Source organism: Pocillopora verrucosa, chromosome 2, assembly GCF_036669915.1.
Source record: "Pocillopora verrucosa isolate sample1 chromosome 2, ASM3666991v2, whole genome shotgun sequence".
NCBI classification, from domain to species: Eukaryota; Metazoa; Cnidaria; class Anthozoa; order Scleractinia; family Pocilloporidae; genus Pocillopora; species Pocillopora verrucosa.
Window position 1 is genome coordinate 10,815,022 of NC_089313.1, and position 11,620 is coordinate 10,826,641.

The following is an 11,620-nucleotide window of genomic DNA, read 5'->3' on the forward strand; positions in this document are numbered from 1 at the left end:
TTCAGTTCTCTGTCAACGTTGAGTCTGTTTAAATTTGAGTTTTGGTTCCCGATTCCCTTGAGCGCGGAAGTTTTACCGCCTTTTTCCAGGTCGCATTTGAATTTGAGCGGCGAAAAGCTGGTTATCATCATGGCCTTTTTACGTCTCATATTGGATTGTTATGAACCTTTTCACTCGATCCCAAGATCTACAGTATAAGTATCCTTACTGCCAATCATACAATACTTATGATTTTAGTGCAGAGATTTTGGTATTGGATCAACTAATAATCCCCTGATTGATATTTCTCTTTATTCTCGTCACTTGTGTGCTTGATATTGTATTGATATTGTATTGATATTGTATTGATATTGTATTGATATTGTAAGGAGAAATTATGTCTTGGTCACTCATGGCAGTTGAAGAGTTAAGGATGGAAACTTCTGGCCAGAGTGTTTACCTACAAGGAAATCAGTACGTTTATAATTGATCGTGAGAAGATTTCAGCATTCTTTCTTTCTGCTTTCGGCACCTTTTCTTTCTCCTTTCTTTTCTATCTCTCTTTAGTTATTGAAAACAGTTTGTTGCGAAACTGTTTTTTAAACGATCCATTCTTAGCATCGCTAACGAGAAAGAGTTTCCATCTCTGCGTGAAGGAATCTACGCACGCTATTGCTATTTAGATGCAAGTGAGTTAAGCAGAGGCATTTTTGTGTCTAGAATGACAGCCGGAGGTTGAAGATTTCTTCCTCGTCGCTTGCCACAGATCCTTTGTTTGTAGTGTTTAGGTAAAAATGCGAAACTAGAGCCTTACTAATGAATTAGCTGATGTCAAAACGAGCCAGGAGTAGTTGCATTCCCCCCCTGAGGCCTTGTTGGAAACAAAATCGCTTGCGTGTAAGTTTCCAATATCATAAAGACAATGCACGGACTCGAACACGAATAATTTTCGTGCGCCGTTAAACCACGATCTGCCGTTTACGTGTGGTAGCATCAGCAATCTCAAAAGTGATTCAAATACTTAAGCGTATTTCTGTTGATTGTCTTAAAACTAAAACCAATAACCGCCGCCAATCAGGACGAAGAGAAATATTACAAAGAGCCAATGGGAAAGCTGCACGAAGCGCTGAAAATCACGACTATAACCAAGCCTTGATGGGCTTTAGTTCCGAATGGTTAGAGGGCGTTAGTGTTCAAAAGAAAGAGGGGGAAGCTCTCCGTTACGAAGGGCAGTCATGTTCTAGATCTTCTCAGTACCTAATTTGGCTTTTGAGGGTGAACAGAGGCTATTTTCAGCCTCTTAGACAACGTGCATTAACATAACTTTGAATCCAAAAAAGTCAAAGATGTAAGCACAAATATTTGTAAAGTTCAATCCTAGAGAATATATTTTTGTCGTAATATGAACTTCGTGATAGACCTCGCTCGCCACAGAGTCTCTGTGGCTCAATGTCAGAGAATTGTAACGGGGAATCCGAGGGTCTGAGGTTCGATTCTTCATGGGGACTCAGAATTTTTTCTTGTCTCACGCTCACGATAAGACGAAATAACATCTCTCTCTATTTCTTTACCAAACTCAAAAATTACCGTCTCCTATTCAAAGTTCAATCTTTTTCTTCCTTTTGTGTCAAAGTTACCCTTTGGTTGTATTGAGTGCTTTTCTCACCAAGCTGATCATGGTGAGATGACGAGACGGACAAGACTGACGAAGCAAATACTCGCTTTCTCTTTGCGCGATAAGGTCACTGCTATTCAGACTTGACCTGATTCATGTCTCGTTACCAGTCCTTCACTTCGTAATCATCACTTACTAGAGGGATTGAAATGTTTGCTTGTTGCTCGTGTGATCCTTCCACAGGTCTGTATCCCATCAACTGCATCACATGTCTGCAATAATATTCAATGATATTTATTTCGTATGGGTGGACTTTCCATCGCCAGCGATTCATGGCAATTTTTGCATCATCCACAGTGAAAGCAACCAGGCTACCTCGTATTTCCATCTCAGATCTTCGTTTATCCGGATGTGTACTTTCATTTAACCATGTTGTAACACTGTCTAACACCGATAGCCCGGCAAAGTCGAACAGTCGCTTCATTTCGTCCAAAGGATTTTTTGCAAAGTCTTCATACCTCAGCACTTTGATTTTGCTTCGTTGCCAAGGGGGAAGATTCTTGACAAAATTAAGACTTTCCTCTGTCTCTTTACATATTTTGTAGCTAAACATTCTTGTTCCGTGCTTAGCAACTCCATGTACCTCTCTGTAAAAGTTAACACTCAGTGAAGAAGGTATCACGGCACGAGGGTCTCTTACTAACAGCACTGTTTTACAGTCAATGTCTGGTGAATCGCAAACAGCTAGAGCCTTTCTTATTCCGCCTTTGCGCGGCATGCGGCTTAAAAGAACCTTAATCACAGTGAGCGTATAGCTATTTTTGCATGCATTTTCAAGTGCTTCGCTTGTCATTTTGGCACAAAGTCGTGGATCCCATCTCGGGTCGGATATGTTGTAAGGACAAAGAGGTGGCGAGGCAATAGCGTGACTAATCCGAGGATGAAGAGGTTTGCGGTAGTACGTTTCAATGTCCTTCAAGAAGACTTGATCTGTGAATTTACATTGTAATACACCAGTTAAGAATTTCTGCACAAGGCTGTCATAATTTAAGTGAAATTTTCCCTGGGTTCTTTCCACAGTTTGAAGCGGTTCGTACATGTAAAACACATCTGGGTGGTGATTAAAAATGTCTCCGGTGATTGAAGAACCCGAACGGCCGTGGGCTATTATTATTAAGTTTCTCCTGGCCGAGGGCGATTTTCGTTGTGTAGGCTGTTCCACTATAGAGTGTTGTAGAGATGCATGGTTTGCCAGATAAATTCCAAATACAGCAAAAAACGACAGCAGCGAACCAGCTACGATAACTCGACGCCAAAATGGCCACCTGAAGAAAAAAATCTTCCTTCGTCTTCTACGCTTCCAAAACTTCATCTCTAGCGTTTCAACGACATTTCCCTTGTTTGAAACCTATTTTAAAGAAAGCAAGAAAATCGGCAAGTGTAAATAGTATCGTATTCACCAACTACAGTGGAAGTCTACGGAAATTTTTCTCAACTAAGGGAGACCAAGCCAGATAGGTTCGAAATTTTTGAATGAAATGTGAAGCGTGCATAAGGTTTAACTAAAAGGCGCAGAGAGAAAAAATATGTATAAACGCTAAAGATAAACAAAGTAAATAACAACAAGAAAGCAATTGACAAAAGTAGCGTCAGCATGTTGACTTCTAATTGACTTATTGTTTGCAAGTCCTTTGCTAGGTACGTCACTATGATAGGGGAAACTAGCTGCAGACCGCACCACACTATTGCGATAGGTACCAAGGACTCTCGAGCAGTCTTTTGTAGTCTACTGTAGTCTCTTGGTTCTCTGATAAACAATGCTACTTACATCCGTCAATCTTACTTCCCTCTGGCGTGAACTCTGGTCGTGTGACTTAACTCTGGTTAATCGCTCTGACGAAGGGCTAACGCTCGAAACGTCAGCTTTTCTACCCTTTACGGTTTTCAACCCAGTTGTTAGCCCTAAACTACCTGCTATACTCTCCCACCGACGCAGCACCACAGTTTCTTTAGAAACTTACCCCTTTAATCTAACTTTGATTGTCACTAAATACTGACTCATACTGAACTGTCGTAAAACATTTCTACGCTAAAAATGTATTTCATTGATTTATTATAAATTTGATTGTGTATCAAGTAAGTTATAATTTCGTTACCGTTAAAGCACAGTGTTAACGTTACAATTTAAGTCGCATGTAATAGGAAGCGACGTAGGATAAATCAAATTAGTTCTGCGAACAGTGATGTATCTAATTAGGTATTTCCAGGGCGTTAAGCGCGCAGGAACATAGCAGCATGATTGTCAAGTTAAGCCATGTTTGATAGGAAATTAGTGCCCACGAATCATTGTAGAACGTGAGCAAGTCTTGAATCCCGGAAGGAATTACGTATCTGGGTGTGGATTTCTTTAGCTAATAAATGTAGCAATTTTTGTAACCCTACGATTAGACTGTAATAGAATAGATAGATCGTAAAACGGAACGTGTAATGCTGAATTGTCGGCAATAAAGCCTGGATCAAGTGAAAGTATACGGTCCAAGATTACTGAACCAGCGTATGCGGAATTCTCAGTAACGCAAGTGGGAAATTCTGCGAAATGAACTAACTAAATACTTCATAACATTTCAGAACATAACGTTCGGCTATGAATTAATGAAAAATGGGCAAAAACATTTACGATCTCGAATCTTTCTTAAGTGTATGGAACATTGGAAACACAATTTTGTAGCCTCTGAATAAATTCTTATTGTGGAACTAAAATAAGAAAACTAAGTACAAACAAACATGCGTGACTCTAATATTGATAAGTGTTATCCACTCGATCATAGCTCGAGGCGAGCCGGCAGCTGCGCGCGCGCCTACAAAACTTCCCTGCAGGTTACCTATTTAAGCGCGATTTGCATCGGAATATTTTACAAATATTGATTTTGATCACGAATAAAAACATTACCCCGCTTCTATAGCTTTTTCGATTTTAAAAAAAACTCAGAAACGATTTCAGTCTGAAATTTCTTTAACATGCCCATCTCGTCAGGTTTTTGACTTCTGTTTCAAATGCCGGTGAATGTGGTAATTGTGAGCGCTGGTTGCGTTCGTCGCCGAAGAGTACTTTCGGTCCCATAGACTCAAAGAATTCCTTCAAGTCACTCAATTGGTGTCGGCCTTTTTAAATTGGAAAAGTTCGATCTTAACGTCCGAAATTTTTGTTCATTTGTTCAAAGAAGCGAAAGAACTAATGATGCCTGGAAAAAAAAGAGTTTGATGTTAAATTTTGAGTCACAGATAATTTAATCGCCTATTCTTTATTATCCAAAAGTTCTGATAGCGTGATATACGTAATTAATGCTATTCGTAAATCATTTGATAACAAACTGAACTTATCAAAGTTCAATGAAGATTCTAGCAAAAGCTTGTGCCGAGCTATTTAGAACGGTCAACTGTCTGGAACTGGCTATGTACACTAACAGCCATTCAGTAACAAACCATATGAAGATCTCGAAACCGTCTAGTTCTGCAGGGTTTACACAGTCTGCTTTGTCCAAATAACACCGAAGAATTTGCATAAAACTAGTTTAAAGACAATTGTGTTGCATTAAGCTGCTGGGTAGTACTTCAGATTTAAATTATTTTCAGTCTCCTCTGAAAAGAAGAAAAGTTTCTTAATCCCGGTGAGAAGTCCGCTGAAGGTTTGTAAGTTTTTATATTTGCGCCGCGTTTCCATGCTGATCACCTACGCATGTCATCACTCATTGAACCACCACCTTCTACAAACAGATGGACATGTTCTCATTGTGATGAGCTGTAACAGTCAATGCAAGAATCCCTGAGCGAATTTGAAGAACGAAGCAAATACAGTTTCTTGTTGACAACAGGTCATGGTAACATCACTTGATCAAAAAATTGCCTAGTCGAACTGCTGGCCTCTTTTATGCTCTTCAGACAGAATAATGAAAAAGTTTTCATGGAATAAAGCACTTTCATTTTCTGGTTTCAGGGAAAACCAATGTAATACGAAAAGTACCTACCTCTTAAAACGAGACTTCCTTACCGCCATGTTTGATAGTTAATATGTTTGCCGAAAGTAGTGATAAACTGCGAAGGCAGTCATGTGATAACAATTATCTCAAGAAGGTCACGCAATCCATAAATTGTGACTGTAAATCAAAGCGATCAGAACGATAGCCCATAACGGTGAGTTACCAACATGCATTAGAGATTTTACTAGTTACTTGATATATTTTAGATCTTTAACGTAATTTTAGTTTTAATATATTGTAGTCATTATTGCATATTTGACACAAGGCCTCCATGGATGCCAGGCTTCGGGCTGAATGGGTTACCTTGTTCCGTGGGATGCCAGTGGCATACCACGGTAAAAATCCGGCTGGGTTTCTTTTTCATTTCAAGGACAAATTACAAAGCTAGCCAATAGGAATGAGTAAAATCTTTATCGATTTTTACCTTATGTAAACATTGGCGGCTGTAGTGATCAGAAGCGGACGAAAATAATCCAGTGCTTTTCTGAAAAAATTAAAACCTGTGGAATTCATTTCCGCATATCTTCAATTTCACCGGGTCGAAAAACCCGGCAGTCGCATTAAGTGCGTTCTGAGGTCATTTCATTCCGAGTTGCGTTCCAAGCTGGAGAGAACCGTGCAAACAAAGGTCATTGCGTTACGATGCAAAGATATATTGAGTAACTCTGAGGCGAAACGCGACAGCATTGGAAAATAGTGCAGGCGAAGTAAGATTTGGATTCCAGCGGCTAAATTTGACAAATTTTGCAAAAGGAAATTTGATAAACCCGGAATACTATTTAGTGGTAGTTTGCAATAACTGCACAATTCCTTTCAATGCTACGCCCACGGTAACGCCTTTAGGCGTCTTGTCTTTATAAAGTTTTTTTTTACTTTATACTATCATCGTAGCTATGACATGTCCACCAAAAAAAATCATCCTCTTTTTGCGCGGTAAAGATGAATACACCGCGCCGTAAGATAAGATTATCGCTATAGTTAGCGTTACCTCCAATAAAGACGTCTATTATACAGGTCTTACTGACACCTTAATGACGAAGCCATGTGGCCATTTTTATTTCAATACCAACCTACAACAGATGAAGACACCTCGCTTTTTCAGTTATTTATGTCATTATTGCATTGATTTTCTTTAATATGAACACGCTGGATCGACCGCTACGGCTCCACCTGAGATCGACAATCATTTTATTTTACAACATTTATCAAAATTATTGATGAGATGTAAAAATTGTAATGTTAAATTGAGAACTAGGAAGCTAAGCCCAAAAGTTTTCTTGTTAGCTCTGCCCTGCATCTCAAGTTACCTTCAAGATGAACCAATGACAGGAGCCATTACCTATCAATGATCATCTTTCCCGCGTTTTTCTACAAACTTATATGAAAAGTCGTTAATGACTAAAAAGAAGTAGGAATTTTAGTTAATCTGTAAATAACAGGCACCATCCGAATCAAAATGTTTTAGTCTTCAAAGTAAAAGGTGTCATAATTGCCTCTCTCTATGATGGCCATCTCACAATAACGCTCGATTTTTACTGTTCCCAAGGGGGTCATAGTGTGGAAGTTCGACTGCATGTGTATATTTATCAAAGGTAATTTAGTGTTAACAACAATATGGTATACCTGCTATACTCTCCCACCGACGCAGCACCACAGTTTCTTTAGAAACTTACCCCTTTATATATTTATCAAACCCCAGCTAAACTGACTGACGTGTTCAAGCTCTGTCGTCTTTATCCCCCAAAGGCACTAAACTGCACAAACCTTACTCGCTCGTTGGTGACCTTATAAAAGTTCTAGAAGCCAAGGTTAAAGACGGATCGATGCAAAAAATCGCATTTATTGATCAGAATAAGAGTCAGGATTAAAGATCCTGGCGGAACGATCGGACCAAGAATTCCCGGTGGTACCCGCGGGGAATATTCCGAAAGCGAAAGCTTGAGGAGACAGCCATTTATACTTCGCTGCGGAAGTTTACTCGGCTATGCGGTATATCAATTTTTTGATGTAACTCAACTCAGCGTGTCGGTCGCCCAAGCAACAAAACAGTTTCTTTTTCGACTAATAACCACCTTCAATTAATGATCCGTCGATATTAAGATCTACTCAAGTCGTGCTCTAAGTCACGCGGTTCAACAGGGGGGAAATAAAACGAGGCTTTGTATGTAAGCAATGTCATGACTCGTTGATAGAAGTAATTCTATGACTATATGTTGTTTCGACTAAATTTTTATGTTTATTTCGATTTTCATCATAGTTATCAAGCTTATCATTCCTAACTTTCACCGTCATCTTTCGAATGGCTTCGATTTCCCTTTGATTCCTAAGGGGATAAATATAACAATATCAAAAAAAGATTAATCGACAATATATTAGAGGGTCAGGTAAATAAGTAAATTTGCTTTTCTCAACTGAGTCGATAATGTAAATTGGCCTTCGTAAAGATTTTCTAAAGCCATAGTTAGTAGAGGAGACTCCTCTACTAACTATGCTAAAGCTGACGGTTCGAGCGTTACTAACGGCCCTTTTTCTGGAGCTAAAGAAGGGGAGTTTATCGATAACCTTGGCGAGTTTACCAGTGATGTCGGTGAGTTACTTGTCAGCGAGTTGACATGTCGACACAGCAACCCATCCGTCCAGTCACGTTTGCGCTTGTCCATCTTTGGAAAATCTACGACCTTTACGACAATGCTCTACCAGATGACATGATTAGCCCCGAGTTTTTGAAACGGTAAGTACATTGTTAGCTAGTGTTTCATTGGATATTCGTGGATCTGTGTGTTAAGTACCTGGGCTTCAGCAAAGCAAACGCAATACAGTCCGCTGCCTAATGAACCTTGTAATGATGTTAGGACAATGGAGAAAGAAATTTAATGATAGTAAAGAATTGCATGCTCCACGGCGCAACAATCGAATTCCGTTTACGTACTACATAACTCAACAAAAAAAATAAAAAAGAAATTATTCAGTGTCATAGCAGTTTAAGTTACAGTCTAAAGAACATTGGAACGAAACCTTGGCGCGATTAAGTGGCTCCTTCACGTCAAGAAACACAGTACCACGGTGATCAGTCAATCCAAATAATTTTCCTATTGATCGCCAATCAGCAAAAAACAAACACAACAAGCGACATGGATAAGGATTCAAGGGCAAGAGAACTGTCACTGACTCGCGGTTTACACACGGCTCTCAAAGTTAAGGACAGTAAGACCGGAAAAGTTATTTTAAAAGACAACGTCTTCGAAGACGCTAAACTAGAAGAGCATATTAACCATATAGATCATTTGCAGAAGAAAGAGGAAAGCCGGTTACGATGGGAGAAAGAATTTATGAAAAAAAGGTTACTTCGACGCGGTAAATCGAATCCAGAATTATTAACCTTACCACCAATTGAAGTAGGAGGAAGACTGAGTTGCAGTCCAAGAATTAGTAGAAGTGTCAAGAAACGCTATATTAATATGGAGGAGTTTTGTTCCGATGATTCCTCGCCAGAACGTAGCTTACATTGTTCACTGGAAGAAATTCAAGAGAAACCACGACTTAGTGTGGTCTCCACGCGGTCGTTACTCGCCTCGCACCCGCAGTCAGCAACTTTACCAGCTCTGTTATCGCCGAGTTTGACAAGGAAAGACTCCATGAATGATCCTAGATTTAGAAAGCTGTTACAAAATCTGGTTCCCAAGACTGAACTCAAGAAGACTATGTCCAGCGAAATATAGCTTGCGAAAATTACACAATACTCGCGCTCGTGAATTGGTCTAAAACAATAGAAACAATTTCTGTTAGAAAAAAATTAGGTAACATGACTTCGCCGATTCATAGAGAAACATCAATAAATTCCTGGTTGAACGACCAAAAAAAATCGCCCTCTTGACCAAGAAATCTTAATTAAGTCCACAGTTACTGAATTAATAGGCTGACTGTATCTTGCGTTGTGAAATGTTCAGAAAGTACTCTAAAACTGTAGAAAGAAAATTACTTGGATTTTCGGGTTAAGGGATTATAAAAGTCAGTCAAGCAAATTAACGCCTGAATGATTTTATTCCCCCTTGAATTGACACAGTAGCTTAGCAACGATAACTGTTGTAAGATAGGAGTCTTATCCATTATCGCCTCTGATAATTCAAGGGCCAGAGGAGGACAACGAAATATCTTCTTCCCACTCTTTCCTTTTCTCATTGACCTACGTCACGTTTCGTGTATTATTACACGACAGAATACCCTCCAGTGGCTAGCCTGCGGTCTTACCCAATAGAAGCAGTTTCAAAATGGCGGTCAAACACGTGTGAGAGCCATCAGCCCAAATTTTCTTTACAAGAATAGTCAAACATAGCTATTGATACAATCATGGACCCGGCTAAGGCACAGATGGTTGCAGAACTGGAAATAGAAATGATGACAGACTTATATAACAGGTCAGTCTCTATGATACAAAGTGAGATGCAGAGGAATGATCTAACTTTTTCCAGTGCACTCTGCTTCATTTCAAGGGTTGATCGTAAGTCACGCACGCATTGAAACAAGAGAGGAACAAGAGGGAATTTCGTAATTGACTACTGATGGCACTTTCCGAGGTTCCCATGAGATGTTTTGACCATGACCATTTCCTGAATGTGATGAACAATTTGAAGTCTGTTGACCAACTAACTTGATGAATCGTTCCCTTTCTTTTCTTCTTCTTACGCTTGAATTTTTTATTTTACAATGGTATTTGAGTATACATGCGACCTTTTTGTGTACCCTTATTAAGGTCTGGGAGTAACTACTGAATACTGGGCCACCGAGGTCGGCACCTTCTCGGCATGCTTTGAAGAAGGAGGCAGAACACTGAGGGATGTATAGTGATTAAATGAGATGTTAATAAGTGGCCCTGTATTCTGTAGCTTTACCCATGGGTTTTTTTTTAATCGAGACATGTTATCAAGTGTTCACCATCCTCTCCCTCTGTTTGTATTTTTCCTTAGTTTGCTCAAATGTTATCAGAAAACTCCCAGCATAGTAGATTTGTTGAACAGCTGACTTGCTTAAGCTTAACCCCTTAACACCCTAAGATCAGCATGTATATTCTCCATAATGTTCCTTATTCATTTCCTAAGGTACTAACAAAGAGAGATTGCTTAATAATCAAGTACTTTTAGACCTTGCGATCTTTTCCTTTATTCTCATAACCTTAGCACTTGATTTAATGATTCAGGTGATACTGTTAGGAGTAATTAGGAGCCTATCCCTCAGGGGTTAAAAGTTGCATTCATAATTTAACCTACAGATTAACTGTGGCTTGTCAGAAGAAGTGTATATCTCCAAAATACAAAGAGGGTGATCTAACAAAAGGAGAATCAGTGTGCCTGGATCGGTGTGTGGCTAAATATTTGGAAATACATGATAGGATTGGCAAAAAACTAACAGCCATGTCTATGCAAGATGAACAGCTAATGAGTCAGCTTCAAGGTCAGGCACAAGGAGGGAACTAGGAGGATCTGAAAATTTTTATTAATTGAAAGAGAGACACTTTGGAATCAGCTTTGTTGTGAAAGATCTTGGAATTTGACAAAACAGATGGAAGTTACTGTTTTGAGACAGATTCTATATTTTACCTAAGGGCTCTGAAGAGTTGTATGGAATTTGTGTAAATTAAAGATGTATAATAAACTAATGGACTTATAAGTGACAGTATTTTGTTGTAAGGAAAGTGGTTGCCTTTTAAAATTGTGTATTTCTCAATTGACTGCAGCTGTAACCCAGTGATAACAAAACAAGGATACATAAACAAAAAAATAATTGCTTAAATTATAAACTGGGTTTGCAAACTCCTGTCACATTGCCCGTTTAGGAGGATATAACAGGGGAAGGGAAAGGAGGGGGGGGGGGCACTTTTGAAATAAGAAAACAACTTCAGAAGGTAATCAATTTGCCCACCACTAACAAATCAAGATATTTTCCTTCACCTAGGGCAATTATTAAACATGTTTATTCCACATATCTGCTATAT

General features: G+C 39.2%; 3 protein-coding genes across 3 annotated transcripts; 2 read left to right on the plus strand and 1 right to left on the minus strand.

The window, feature by feature from the left end:
* Positions 1-354: 354 nt before the first annotated feature.
* Positions 355-5,669, minus strand: LOC131771302 (carbohydrate sulfotransferase 4-like). Its single transcript, XM_059087079.2, has 2 exons — positions 5,620-5,669; positions 355-3,002 (listed from the first exon to the last, which is right to left on the minus strand). The coding sequence occupies exon 2, from the start codon at positions 2,964-2,966 to the stop codon at positions 1,758-1,760; it is 1,209 nt and encodes a 402-aa protein (XP_058943062.2). The 5' UTR covers positions 2,967-3,002; positions 5,620-5,669; the 3' UTR covers positions 355-1,757.
* Positions 5,670-8,611: 2,942 nt separating this feature from the next.
* On the plus strand, positions 8,612-9,564 carry LOC131771313 (uncharacterized). Its single transcript, XM_059087085.2, has one exon. The coding sequence runs from the start codon at positions 8,763-8,765 to the stop codon at positions 9,348-9,350; it is 588 nt and encodes a 195-aa protein (XP_058943068.2). The 5' UTR covers positions 8,612-8,762; the 3' UTR covers positions 9,351-9,564.
* A 292-nt stretch (positions 9,565-9,856) lies between these two features.
* Positions 9,857-11,295, plus strand: LOC131771271 (mitochondrial import inner membrane translocase subunit Tim10-B-like). The gene is made up of 2 exons (XM_059087043.2): positions 9,857-10,046; positions 10,898-11,295. Exons 1-2 carry the CDS (start codon positions 9,979-9,981, stop codon positions 11,100-11,102), a joined length of 273 nt encoding a protein of 90 aa, XP_058943026.1. The 5' UTR covers positions 9,857-9,978; the 3' UTR covers positions 11,103-11,295.
* The last annotated feature ends 325 nt before the right edge of the window (positions 11,296-11,620 follow it).